The 14,428-nt window shown below is 36.5% G+C and overlaps 1 protein-coding gene across 15 annotated transcripts in view; it reads left to right on the top strand.

The window, feature by feature from the left end:
* The window catches only part of cacna2d1 (calcium voltage-gated channel auxiliary subunit alpha2delta 1), a 240,725-nt gene extending 227,151 nt beyond the window's left edge, over nt 1–13,574 (top strand). For 9 of the 15 annotated variants that reach the window (XM_088645537.1, XM_088645538.1, XM_088645536.1 and 6 more), the window contains 8 exons: nt 547–699; nt 1,143–1,195; nt 1,824–1,879; nt 2,230–2,356; nt 6,798–6,910; nt 7,846–7,928; nt 8,776–8,864; nt 9,777–13,574. In XM_088645537.1, coding sequence (XP_088501663.1) covers nt 547–699; nt 1,143–1,195; nt 1,824–1,879; nt 2,230–2,356; nt 6,798–6,910; nt 7,846–7,928; nt 8,776–8,864; nt 9,777–9,813 — 711 coding nt within the window. In that variant the 3' untranslated portion in view covers nt 9,814–13,574. The remainder of the gene's footprint in view (nt 1–546; nt 700–1,142; nt 1,196–1,823; nt 1,880–2,229; nt 2,357–6,797; nt 6,911–7,845; nt 7,929–8,775; nt 8,865–9,776) is intronic. The other 6 variants (XM_088645535.1, XM_088645540.1, XM_088645539.1 and 3 more) reach the window with 1 other exon arrangement.
* The last annotated feature ends 854 nt before the right edge of the window (nt 13,575–14,428 follow it).

Raw genomic sequence — 14,428 nt, 5'->3', positions numbered from 1 at the left:
ACATTCAAAAAAATCTTTGTGTCATTATCGTAATAAAAGATGAAATAGTAACAGCTTTGATTTTATTTTCCTTTTCTTCTCCTAATTAGAGTCAGATGTTACTGACCTCCAATCTGGCACCCTGATGTTAAAAAGCAGGTTTTGTTTGGAGAATTTAAAACTAATTTCATGTTTTTGTCTTGATCAGTTTTAGCATTTTAGCACATGTTTTTAATCAATATGTTTATTAGCTTTTAGCACATTTAAAAGAATTACTAAATGCATGGAGTTAAAATGGTAAATCTAATTACACCAGCTGTGCAACACAATGCAATGTGTTGTTTACAACCTTGGCAAAAGTCTGAAAAGACCTGTGAGCTGGTGCTGCCACTGAATAGTTAGAAGACTAGAGTATGAACGTGTAGCTTCTTAAAGTCATTTGCTCTATGTTCTGTCTTGTTTTAGCTGATTCCATGTCATTTTAGTGTTTTTTCAGCTTTGTCACGAGATTGTATGTTCATACAGTACAAGTGATGTTCTAATTTGTACCTTATTTAACCTGTGTAGATTGGGTGGTTCTTTGGAGAGATCGATCCCATTTTGATGACGAACCTTGTGAACACTTCTTTGTACGCCTTTAACAAGTCCTATGACTACCAGTCTGTCTGTGATCCTGACAGAGGCCCCAAAGCTGCAGCTGGCCTGCGTTCTGTTTTTGTTGTAAGTTAATCAATCACAGCTTGACTACACTCCACATATGAATCATGAGCCAGAATTGCAGATGCTGGAAATTGCATTGCATTTAAGACTTGCGTGCAAAATATTGCTAAAACAACTCGCCTCGTAATTCACCACAAATCCGTTTTAATTTGGGATTTATCCAAACATCTTGTGTTTTGTGAAATTTAGCTTGATGGCTACTAGATTGCTGACAAATAAATCTGACAACACAGTAATTGGATGATATTTTAGGATAAACGATTTTCATTGAATTATGATTTAATGTTTTTCTTTCCTTTCATTTTATATTCATGGTAGAGATTACTTTGGAAAGAAAACATGATTATATTCTAGAGGGATACAGAAACAGAGACATTGTCCTATTTAGAACAAATGGTTTTATTAAGGTGTTTTTCTTAACATGTCATCTTTATTGTCCTCAGCCAACAATAGCTGATATATTAAATATAGGCTGGTGGGCTTCGGCAGCAGCTTGGTAAGTGATGTAATAGATTTCTTTTTATGTATGCATTTTTAACATCAGACTCTCTAGGCTTTATTTTAATAGTGAAATTGCACTATTAATTTCTTTTGTCAACTCTAAAAGAACTCATTATAGTTTTTTTCCATCTAAGCAGTTTTCATTTTCTAATATATAATACCTTTTCTATTTTAAGCACTTCAGAATAAATGTTTTCTTCAAAATAAAGCACAGGGAGCACTAGGAAGCTACAGTTACTACCGAAGCAAGACTGACATCAGCTGGAGGTCATTATGTACAACATAATATATAGCTTTAACATGATATTGAAATGTTTTAAATTACTATGTATGGCAAGGACATTCAATCATAACAACCTTCCACATATCATTATGATGCATATTAATATAAAACACAAGGAACCTGGTCAAGATTCAAGAATATCTGCATTTTTGTCCCTTGAATTGAGAGTCTTAATTACAAAGTCTAAAGTTTCACGAAGTACTCTCACTTCAGGAGGGCAGCATTGTCTTATTGTCTTTCATATTATTCCTGAGTTGAATTGCCTTTATTTTCTTAAGTTGTTGATTTCCCTTCTAACCTGATATAACTGTAGAAATGACTGCCTGTCTTTGTTTTATAGGTCGATAGTACAGCAGCTATTTGTTAGCTTTACTTTTCCAAATTTCCTGGAAGCTGGTGAGTGGACTGAATTCATGAGATATGAATTTTAAAACACTACAATAAGTTTCAATGGTCTGTCTTTTGTTATCAACTCCATGAAGTCCTGCTAGTGTCTGTCATTCAGCAGCCTAGGTTTATGAAGCCTTCCAATGTGAAGACATTTAGCAATTGCTATTTTGAAATGTTCACTAGTTAATTGATAGATTTCAATTTCTTAAACAGTTTTCCAAAAACCAATGCCGATTTTTTTTCATGAAATGTCCTTTTTGGATATCTTATTATACAAGAAAATACAGTGTATCTCAAAATATTATATATAAATCTTCCAATATATTCCTTATTGATAATTTTCAATGTATTTACAGCGGACACAGAAGAGGAGCAAACTGCAGCTCTTTCAAAGGAGAGCTGTATCACTGAACAGACTCAGTATTACTTTGACAATAATAACAAATCTTTCAGTGGGGTGCTAGACTGTGAAAACTGTTCCAGGTAAGAATAAAAACAGATCTTTTTAATTGCCTTGTCTTAAATCACTAACTGTATATCATAATTTGGTAAACTGTCACGGATGTCAGAAGGGACAAACCATGGAGAGGCAGGAGAGCAGAAAAAGACCCATATGCGTAGCGGCGGAACAGGGGATTAGCCCGGGCTCAGCAGTTCAGGAGCCGAATAGAAACCGATGTCCTCAGCTAGCAGACGTGGGGTGACCAGGATGCTAGGTAGGTCTCAGGACATCTGAACGTAAATGCTGAGCTAAGGAGAATCAGTGACACGGAAATATGTAGAGAGAGACACTGGACACCGGAAGGACAGCAAAGCACAGGAAACTAGGGACAGGACAGAGTAGGAGCGCCATCTGGCTGCAGAGGGCGTGACAGTACCCCCTCCTGACGTCCATACAAATAAGTGAGCTGCACAGCACTGGGGGGAGGTAAAACCTCATTTAACTGCAAGGAAACCTCCGGTAGTCCACGGCTGAGAGCTGCTTCCTCCTCCAGGGTATAAACCTTTATTCTGTAGAGGAAGGGGAGGTCAGGTAGAGCTCTGGAGACTTAAAACAGAAAAAAGACAAGTATACAAGCACAAACCACAACAAAGATAAACCTGGGAGACCAGGAAAACGAATCACAAAAAACAGATAGGAACCAACAGTTCCAAGACACACAGGACAGGGGGACCATAGAGAAGGGGAAACCAGGAAGTGAAAAAAACAAAACACCAAGCAAAAAACAAAACAAAAAAAAAACCCGGAAAAAATACCGCAGACTGGGCAATAGGCACGTTCACATTCTATCAAAGCCAGGCTGCAGCCCGCTCACAGGCACAGATGTCCGGAGTGATATCCAGCAATAAGAATGGAGGAAGGCAAAAAAGGCTCACCAAACTAACACTGATATCGGCAGAAGACAACCCGAGAAAAGCCAGGCCGCAGCCCGCTCACAGGCACAGGAGTCAGAAAAAGCATCCCGCGATATGAATAGGAGAGCTGAGAGAAAAAAAAGGCGCCTCTCACGGCGGTCAGTAGGAGGCTCAGCATTCTGTCACAGATGTCAGAAGGGACAAACCGTGGAGAGGCAGGAGATTAGTAAAAGACCCATATGCTTAGTGGAGGAACAGGGGATTAGCCCGAGCACAGTAGTTCAGGAGTCATATAGAAACCAATGCCCTCATGCAGCGGACGTGGTTTCGACCTGGATGCTAGGTGGGTCTCAGGACATCAGAACATCAATGGTGAGCAAAGGAGAATCAGTGACCCGGAAATATATAGCCCCAGAGAGAGAGACAACAGAAGGACAGCAAAGCACAGGAAACTAGGGACAGGACAGAGTAGGAGCGCCCTCTGGCTGCAGAGGGCATGACATAAACAAATGACAAATGTTCTTTGAAGTGTTGTCTCTGGGTCTAATTCATTGTATTCACTAGATATGTCTGTCAGAGTTGTATGAATATATACAGTATCAGAATATACAATACCCTTAGATATATATTTCACCAGTTCTTCGAGATCCTTATCAATACTCCATAGAGACAAAAATATTTAAAGTTTTGTGTGGTGTAATTCGCCTGGCTGGAAAAGCAGCAACCAAACTGTAATGGTGAGGCTGACCAAACCCCACTTTTGATATGCATGAGCCAGGTGTAAATGGGTTGGTGAAAAGAGTGAGTTCAGGAGGTGATACTGTATACAGTATATACATAGAAAAGCAGAAGTGGGTGAGGTTAGGATCTGACCTTGCCCTGAATATCTGTTTAAAAACTCCATTTAGTGAGAGCCTGGGTAAAGTGTTTGGAATAATGCTCACTGAAATCAGAGAAAAGGCAGAGCAGGACATGTTATTTACTGTACAATACACATTAAAAATATTATATCATTGTACTATTCTGTAGAACTTTCTTGTTTCTGAAATGTCTTTGCAGACATACAGTACGTATTACTGATTAATAGTGAAGGTAGAAACAAAATACTTGCCATTTGTTTTTTACTTTTAGACCTTTGACGTAGAGCTATAGGAAAGTAACCTGGTAATGAATGTGAATGCAAACCATCAAAGAATTTAGGTTTCTCCTTCCTTCAGTGTTTTTCACTCACTCTTTTAGTTATTATTCACGTTGATTGTCTTCCATATTTAAAATCAACTTGCAAAATGAGATTGCAGCAGTCAGCAATACATTTAGTAAAACTAGATTCAGAGCAAATACAAATTGCTCTAATTTATTTCTCATCATTTCTCATCTGCTATTAGAGATTTCCTTGGTCTGAGGTTGTAATCCCTAAGTGGTTTAGTGATTAGTTTTGCTTTATTTAATTTCTTGTTACTCTGTTATATTGTCTTACTTTGTCAAATTACAAATGTTGAGACCTAGAGGGAGATCTAGAGGTCAGGGTTGCATAATGTATTCATTTATATATGAAATGGGATTTCCTGTGAAAACTGACATCAGAAATAATTCCTCAAAACAGACTGTATTCATTATTTTACCCTTGTGTTTAATGAACCTCTACAAATGAAAGCAAGTTCATTGCATTTATATCATCATTGGCACAATTATTGAAGAAAAGTGCTGAAATTCATTGTAAACAGGAAATTAAAATTAATTTTAGTTGCATCTAATTTAGCCTACCAATCCATTCCTGCATTCAAAAGTAAGGACAGCACCATGCATAAACATGTCTTTGAAATTAGGTTGCTGTTGTTTGTGCCAGTCATTATTTTTTGTATTCAGTGATATACAGTGGTGTTACTGTTATTGACAAGAAAAAAAATGCCTTTTGATTTATTTTGATTTTTGCTGTGTGTATAATATGATAAGAACAATCAACTCCAGGTGCAAAATATGTACAGTATTTTATTGAGTATTGGGAGAGTTTTCATCTGTGGTTATTTCCATTCAATTTCTTGGGAGAAAAACTCTAGAGGTGTTGTAACTGTGCCAACTTGGGGACGTGAGTAAAGAATGTCTATAATACTCCATGATGTTCTGTGACAACTCGGAATCTGTCACAGATGTTGGAAGGGACGAACCGTGGAGAGGCAGGAGAGCAGTAAAAGACCCATATGCATAGCGCCGGATCAGAGGATTAGCCCGGGCTCAGCAGTTCAGGAATCGTATAGAAACCAATGCCCTCAGGCAGCGGATGTGGGGCGACCTGGATGCTAGGCGGTCTCAGGACATCCGAACGTCAATGCTGAGCGAAGGTGAATCAGTGACCCGGAAATATATAGCCCCAGAGAGACACCGGAAGGACAGCAAAGCACAAAAAACTAGGGACAGGACAGAGTAGGAGTGCCCTGTGGCTGCAGAGGGCGAGACAGTACCTCCCCCCCCCCTTTATGGGCGGCTCCTGACGCCAATACAAATAAGTGAGCTGCACAGCGCTGGGGGGAGGTAAAACCTCATTTAACTGAAAGGAAACCTCCGGGAGTCCATGGCTGAGAGCTGCCCCCTCCTCCAGGGTATAAACCTTTATTGGGTAGAGGAAGGGGGGGTCAGGTAGAGCTCAGGAAACTTAAAACTAAAAAAGACAAGTACACAAGCACAAACCAAAACAAAGATAAACCTGGGAGACCAGGAAAACGAATCACAAAAAACAGATAGGAACCAAAAGTTCCAAGACACACAGGACAGGGGGACCATAGAGAAGGGGAATCCAGGAAGTGAACCAATCAAAACACCAAGCAAAAAACAAAAACCCGGGAAAAATACCGCAGACTGGGCAAAAGGCACGTTCACATTCTATCACTGATATCGGAATGATCAACCAGAGGAAAGCCAAACTGCAGCCCGCTCACAGGCACAGATGTCCGGAGTGATATCCAACAATAAGAATGGAGGAACAACAAAAAAGGCTCACCAAACTAACGCTGATATCGGCAGAAGACAACCTGAGGAAAGCCAGGCTGGAGCCCGCTCACAGGCACAGGAGTCAGAAAAAGCATCCCGCGATATGAATAGGAGAGCTGAGAGAAATAAAAGCCCAGAGAAAAAAAACTGCAGTCAGTAGGAGGCTCAGCATTCTGTCACAGATGTTGGAAGGGACGAACCGTGGAGAGGCAGGAGAGCAGTAAAAGACCCATATGCGTAGCGGCGGAACGGGGGATTAGCCCGGGCTCAGCAGTTCAGGAGTCGTATAGAAACTTGCATGTAAGCCCTGCATTCCCTGTTTTGTGACAGGCAGACTATAGTACTTCTACAGTATATGAACCAAGCCAGTGGAAAATTGAACAAGCATAGGACCAGAAATTTATTTTGGCTTGGGCAAAAGTTAATCTTAACACATGTGGAGACTCACCCATTGTAGCTTCTTCAAAAGGACTCACTCCTCCCTTGACTCCATTGCTGGAGAAGAAACACTATGTCCCTTTTTATTATTTGAGTGTCCTACAGTATGTACTTGGGTGTCAGTCTTGTCTATTGTTTTTTGCAGGATATACCGTGCTGAAAAGTTACCGAACACAAACCTATTATTCCTGATTGTTGATGCCAAGGAAACCTGTCCATGTTCTTCTACCAAACCATTAATACAAGCAGAACAGCCCTGTATCCTTTAAAAATGACATTTAAAATTTGTGGGGGGGTGTCACAAAAGGATTGCATATGTAACCTAGACCAAATAACAGTGAAAGCGATTTGATTTTGATTTTTTTATTTATTTTAGATAATAGATTTACAGTAAGGGGAGATTAATGAGAGCTATTTCAGGGGCGGTGCAGTACTAGCTTTAAGCTTTAGAAGCTGTAAGCTTCTGGGTTTGTTTCCATTTTGAGGTACCTGTCTATGTAGTTTGCAGGTTGCCTCGACATTCATGAGTTTTTACCAGCTCCTGAAGACAAGCAGGCTTGGTTTAATTGGCTGCTCAAAACTGTATTCTTTTCAGGTGTGTACGTATATGAGGGGGCATTTTAAATGGGGTTTAATATCTGTGGGGGTGGGGGATGTGTTACCAGCAACAGTTCCAGTTATGGGACTGTACAGAAATAGTCCCAAATGAGCATGATGAGCTGAGGGCTTCCTTTCATTGGTAACCTTTTTCATGTTCTTAAAATTAAAATATTATGCAAAAAACTGAATGTTCTTTGTTTTGTTCATTTGGAGATTATGTAATCACTCGGAATTTGATAATATTACAATATGATAACTAATATATCATAAATAATATTTATACATATTATATAAATAGTATGTACTGTACAGTATCAAGTAGTTTAAATAGGCTCAGACCCGAAAAAGGCTCCACAGCCAAAACATTGTTTCCTTTCTCTCTTTTCAGCATGGAATAAACCTTTACTTGTTCCTGTATATACAGTATGTTACTTATACATTAATGTTAACAAATATTATATATGAATGTATAAAATACTGTTTAGATGATAATGTATTATTATATATTGTTGATCATAATTATTATTCATAAGATATTGCTGTTCCTTTCATCCCATTGAATGAAACATGAGTTCTTAACTGGGTTACTACAGCTAAAGGACCGGATCCCTGTGATTTAGTTCACAATCCAAGATACAGGAAAGGACCCGAGGTCTGTTTTGATAATGATGAAAATGTAAGTTACACTGCTCAATATCAAAGTCAACACCTTTACCTGTTAAGTACAGATTTTTTTTTTAATTCATCACAACAAAATAATTGTTTAGAACTTCCGTATTATTACAAACAACTGCATTTTATTTGCTTATTTAAACTATTTTGTATTTTTTCACAAAACATATGCTTTGAGCCATACTTTATTAATGTGCTTTTATTAACTTAAATACTGGCTGCCTTTTCTTGCATTGTTTCTGTATTAAAAATAAATTTGTATATATTGAGCTTTCACACATTAGGACTCAATCATAAGATCATGCAAGTAAAAGTTATGAAAAGTTATACAGTTTAAAGAAATGATAATAGCATATTGCACATATGCTAAATTGCTAATTTAAATTTGGCATACTGTCTGCAAATAACATTTTCCAAAATTCAGGAGCGTTTTTTTTTGGAAGGGCAGATGCGAAAATGAATTTTAAAATCGATGTCGTTATGCTACAACGGGTGTTTAAATATGTTCCAATTTGGAAGTGATCCTGGAACAAAGCGACAAAAATGCATCCCCAAAAAAAAAGCCTTTCTGTGTGAAAGCCTGATGCTTGCTTGCTCGATGTGTCTGCTGGAGCGGTTTGACTCATGTTAGTGTCTTTTGGTTCGTTTCTGTAACGGTGGAAACGTTTTCCTTTTTGTGACGCTCACTCTGATTCTACCCAGGGGGATGCTCTGTCTTCTTTCTTTCTTTCTCGGGTCACATTAACTCTGCTAACTGCCAGCCAAATCTTTGCATGACTTCTCATCCCGTCTGTCTTCTTGTGTTTTGTTTTCTTCGTTTTCTACTCGCTACTTATGGCCGTTATTAATAGGATGAGCCTATATGCACTACAAGTCGTGCCTCTACCATGGCGTCAACTCCTCTCTTCATTTTACTGCAAGTGTTCATGTGGTGTAAAGGGTCAGTTGTTTTTTCTTTTTTATTTATGCAGGTTATCTAGCTACTTGTACATACTGTATGAGCATATTCGCTAATTGTAGCGGAAGTTAAGTATCCAGATTTTATCTTTGTTAAGGCTCCAGGTACAGTAGCTTTTGTTTCAGGGGTCGAACAATTGTTACAATGTCTTAAGCTTGTTCAAAGGCAACAACATTTTAAGCCACTAACAAATCTAACCAAGCTAAGCATGAAAGGTAAAACCCATACTTTGTATTGAAAGTGTTGTTCGATGACTTGGGTCATTTAGATATTGCCAGTTTCGTTTTAAGCTTTTGCCTAAACAAGTGCTGTTTAGATTTTCTCTGTATTTCTGCATTGACAACACTAGAGGCACTGTTTTTGTAAGCCCATGGACTTGGTGCAGTTAGAGATCAATGTGTATGATAAAGCACATTGAACAGTTGATTTGTTATCTATCACGTTTAGAGTAAACCAAATAATAACACTCAAACCTTATATGTATTTGGTGCTTTAACAGACTATCAGGAAAATATTTTAAGACAAGATAAAGATGCTTTTCTTCCCATTATGATCAGTAGTTAGTTTATAGAATCCTGTTCCTTTTAGAACCTGTGAGCTTTGGGATGAACATGAGAAACAGCAAACGTGTTTGCTGGTTTATGACACCATGTATTATATAAAATAATACAGGTAGACAGTACATTTCCTAAATAGGCATTTTGGAACAGCGTCTTCATATAACAGGCTTTAACCCCTAAGGTATCTATTGATTTCTTAATAAGTATTTACATCAATGCAGCATCTTTAACTTTAACTGAAATCCATTTTACAAATAGGAGGAAATGATGGGGATAGTTCACCTATGTGCATGTATGTGTTACTAACTTACCTATTCTTCTATCTTCGTGACAGGAGGATTATACTGACTGCGGTGGGGTCTCTGGTTTGAGTCCATCACTGTGGCCAATGATAGGAATTCAGCTTGTGCTACTTTGGCTTTTAACTGGATCAAGACATTACCCTTTATGACCTCAGAAACAAGGACTGAGCCCCATAACGCATACATTTCAAGATCCTGCCAAATTTTGTTTCTGAGATTCTAAGGCAACAGGGGGAAACAAAAATAAATTGACCCAGGAAGTGAAAGACACATTATGACATGCCTGGCCTAACTGAGCCTGGGAAAGCTTGTTGAAATCCATTAAGAAGAACAAACCATCTGAAGCCAAATGTTTCCACAATGGCGGAAGTGTGGACCGTCTGCTTCTTAATCAGAATGGTGAAGGGAAAAGGTTACTTTCTTTATGTAGTGATTTCTTGGTGAGCTTCTTTGTCAAACAATTGTACTGCCAGACAAATGAAATTCATAAACACATCAAAGTCCTGCCCCAAGATATTGTTTTGCAGTATTTTTGTTGGCTTGGTTGTTTAATTTTCAGAGTGTAGACTGGCTAGCCACTCACTGTCCAGCTGTTACAGTATGTGGATAAAACCATGCCAGACAAGTTCTTGCTTCAAAAGTAAGAACAGAAAAAAATGTAAAAGTAATGTATGTAAAGTTATGTTAAAAGAAATATTGAGAGTGAAGCCACATTTTCTTGGTTGTGTTGTTCATATACATTTTGGGTGCTAATGGCTTATCTAGATGTAATATAAGCAATTAGGCCAGAAACATTAAAATTCTCTTTAAAAAATACATGTACCATTTTTTCAGTTTAACAAATGAGTTGCATTATATTCACACCTGTGTTGGCTTACTCTCACTTTTACAAAGTAATTGAATATGAATTTCTGTTTTAAAGAAATACAAGATCTTTGATTTTGTTATATTTTCAGTATACATTTTGTTTAATATAATGGCTATTGTAAACATTTAACACTTTTAAAATGTAAAAATATTAGAAGTGTTTACTCCACCAACCTCTGTCTTTTGCGTTGGTCATAGTCACTTAATTAGAAGATAAAAAAAAACTGTTAGTGACTACCTTAAAAGAACAAGATAATCCTGTCTTGCTCAATCATGCCAAAGGGAATACATTATTTATTCAGTTTGTTGGTACATTTTAATTTAATTAAAATTTTAATTTTAATTTTGCAATGCAACCTAAATATTGAGAGCTAGCCAAGCCTCTTTATAATGCTTAAAGCTTGTGAATGAAAAGAATCTTTATGTGACACATTTTTTGTTGTTTTTGCTAAAAATAGTACTTTGCATGATTTTTCTTTTTGTTTTATTTTATTTAAGTAGTTTTGGATTGTAAATGTTCTTACAAAGGACAGCTGAAGTGGAAATGTTTATTTTTTGGGGGGGGATGGAAAAGTGCAGAACATCTTATTAAGGTCTCACCATCTTTTGTGCAAGTACCCATATACTATAATCTGCAGTGAAGAAAAACAATGTTGTGTATAGCCTGGCAAACAGATCCCATTAGTGAAACATCATTATTTGGATTAAGTATAAGTCAGTCTTACATTGACTCTGCTTGTTTGTATTGACTTTACTCTAGGGCATAAAGAACATTTGTAGTGTATCACAGTAGGTCTAAGAAAAGATTTTACACAATCAGATTGTACCTGCTTTTAACATTTGAATATTTAACCTTTTTTTTCTGTGTTTATACACAAGGTTTCATAAAGAAGCTCTATTTCCCTTAAAAGCCAAACAAAAATAATCAGCCAGAAGCTATAATATAAAATCCTCTATTAACAGGATGTTAAATCAAATTAATCTGAAAACAAACACAAGTATCCGATTGAACAAACCAGTGGAAGCAGCCAAATCATTTAAAACAACATATAAGACTTACAAAATCAGTTGTAACATAATTACTATCGTTCTATTTTTTTTTTCCCATGCTTTGTGATTTCAAGCTGCAGTGTTTCTCTGTCTGCTTTATTCTTCACTATTGGCTGTTCTCCTGGCTTCGAAAATATATTCATTTGGTACGATTTGTTATTTTGTTATTTTTTCTTTAACTCATTTTGAAAATTAGCTCTTATTTTTTTAAATGCCATGGGCCAGAATTAGTTTAAAGCAGTTATAAGACCTTTCACTGGTTTATGATAAATGCTATGTGGTTAATGAATACAATTGCATTACACCAGCTAGTTATTTCCACAATGGTAACTTTTTAAAGTTTAAACAGTTTACTAGGCAGAGTTACAGTACAGACAATTCATTTTAACATCTACAGTGTCTGGCACCAACAAAACGCAGACACTCTTTTTCTTCTTTTTTGTTTAGTTTATGACACACTTGTCGTTCATGGTTTCATTTTTTTCTACAGGTTTCTTCAGTGGTGTGAGCTTAAAAAGCATTACATTATTTTTTGTTGATTGAAGTTGTGTAGAAAAATATTAAGTAATGTTTTTTAGCTAAATAGTGTTGTTGTTGTTATTATTTGCCAAATTCGGAATGAAAATGATCAATTGTCATATTTGCTTAGAGTGGAATCTCTTCTCCCATGACTGTATCCTAGTAATGTGCTGATTAATTCTACTATATTCTCTCCAAAGCCTACAAATGCTGCTGTAATTCAGGCAACAGTCAAGATTAATGTACAATTTTGTGGGTGGCCAACAATGGAAAAGCTATTTTTCTTGGCTGTATTTCAGAGATCTGTATCTCTGCTTTTTCTTTAAATTTTCCAGCCTTAAGACACATAAAGCAGGACTCTTGTCATTTTGTTTTACTAAAAAGGTCCTGAACCCTTGTTGTAAGATAATGTCAAACTGGCGAAAAATCATACATTTGCAAAATATTAAAAACACCCAGCATCATTTCCACGTTTTACCATTGTATATTATATAAAGTCTCAAGATGATGTGCCATATGATTTTCAACTACCTGTTCAAAGAAACCTAATAAAAGTGGAAGTGTAGAATGGGTCATGAGACCACCATACAGGCATACTTTGGTGACATTGCTTCCTTGCTGCATGGCTTAATATCAGTGACAAACAATGAGAATATAATATTTATACTCCTATTTAGGTATTCAACTTGCAAAAGTATAATACAGTGAATATTATATTGAAGCCTTTGTTTTTAATTATCGAACAGCACTACTGCCATTTTCCTGAAAGTGACAGCCTCTGATTTTTAGCTGTGCAAGTCTCAACATCTTTAGAAGCACAATTGTCTGTGCAGTGAAGCTGTTTCCCCAAAAGAGGAAACAGCTGAAGGTAATGCTGCAATTAGCTTGAATTTAATATGTATAATTCTATGCTTGGAAGAGAGTCATTTGCAATATAAGCACCGACAAATAGGAATGGAGATAATGAAACTTTATTGGAGTATTGGAGGCTGTTTTTGTTACAATACTTGCTAAAAACAGAAGCTGTCACTTTAGGATCAGATATCGCAATGTGATTGGAAGTGTATTTGATGCTGTCAATGCTATTTGTGCAGATTGTCTGGATCATGCTTTTTCTGGACTGTTTTCTTGAGATTGCTTGATGTGTGTTTAATCAGAGGGCCCCGTAACTGCAAAGCGCAGGTAACACACAGGCCACTCTTTTAACTTCCCTTGATTGTGCTTTAATACATTACACTTTTGTGGAACTTGACAAGCCTGAATCAATTTTGTATAAATTTGTACAATAATGTTATTAAACAGAAAAAAAAGTGTTTATAATCCTAGAAATGTTGTGTTGATTCTTGTGCAAATACAGTATATTCAGAATAAAGATTTATCATTATTCTCTCAAATGTCCTTTTATTAAAACACAACCAGCAATTTCTATTTGAAATTGCAATACATACAGTAAAGTTGTAATTGAATGATGACTTGTAGACCTATGATAATTATGAGGATGCATATACTGTACCTGATTGGTTTTAATTATGGATATTACGACTGTCTATTTGAGATTTTGTGACCCTTTTTGTGACCAAAATATTGATGGTTTAGATCTGATGGATATTTCCAGTGAGTCAAAGTATTATATCACAATTTATGTGCAGTGAACAACTGTTTCAAGACTGTTCAGAGATTGTATTCAAAACACATATCTAAACATGTAGGCTCTAGGCTAGGAAACAAGGCATTACAGCTCCAACATAATTCTTCTTTAACAAGATATTTCAAAGCATCTAGAAGGAAACTGTTCACAGTAGAAATTGCCAAGGGATCAACTGATGTTTTTCTTTGTGATTCTGTAATTGTCTTGCCTTCAACTAAAAGTCCATATTGAGCATTACATTAACAAAAATAGTGCATTAACAACTGGAAAGCTGTTCAAAAATGGGATTAAAGATGCCAGCAATTATGTTACCCTATAGATGCTGAAGATATATGAAAATAGATTAAGCAGTTTTCATCTGACATTATTTATCTATAGACCAAACAATGTCACATTAAAATTTAACAGTGTTAGGTTTACCTGTTAATAGTAATAACTATTAAAATTTTAAACCAAGTCTAGAGAAAGCTGATTTTTGTAAGACTGCCAGAAACAATTCTCACATTGTTACAACATGGTTTTCCTTGGCTTCCAAAGAAATATAATACTTTCATTGTTGAAATGAAAATAGATGCTTTGACAAGAACTATGACTGACAGC

Source organism: Lepisosteus platostomus, chromosome 9 (genome assembly GCF_059453375.1).
Source record: "Lepisosteus platostomus isolate fLepPlt1 chromosome 9, fLepPlt1.hap1, whole genome shotgun sequence".
Classification (NCBI taxonomy): domain Eukaryota; kingdom Metazoa; phylum Chordata; class Actinopteri; order Semionotiformes; family Lepisosteidae; genus Lepisosteus; species Lepisosteus platostomus.
Note: the sequence above shows the minus strand (reverse complement) of the source record. Positions and strands in the feature narration are given on the sequence as shown.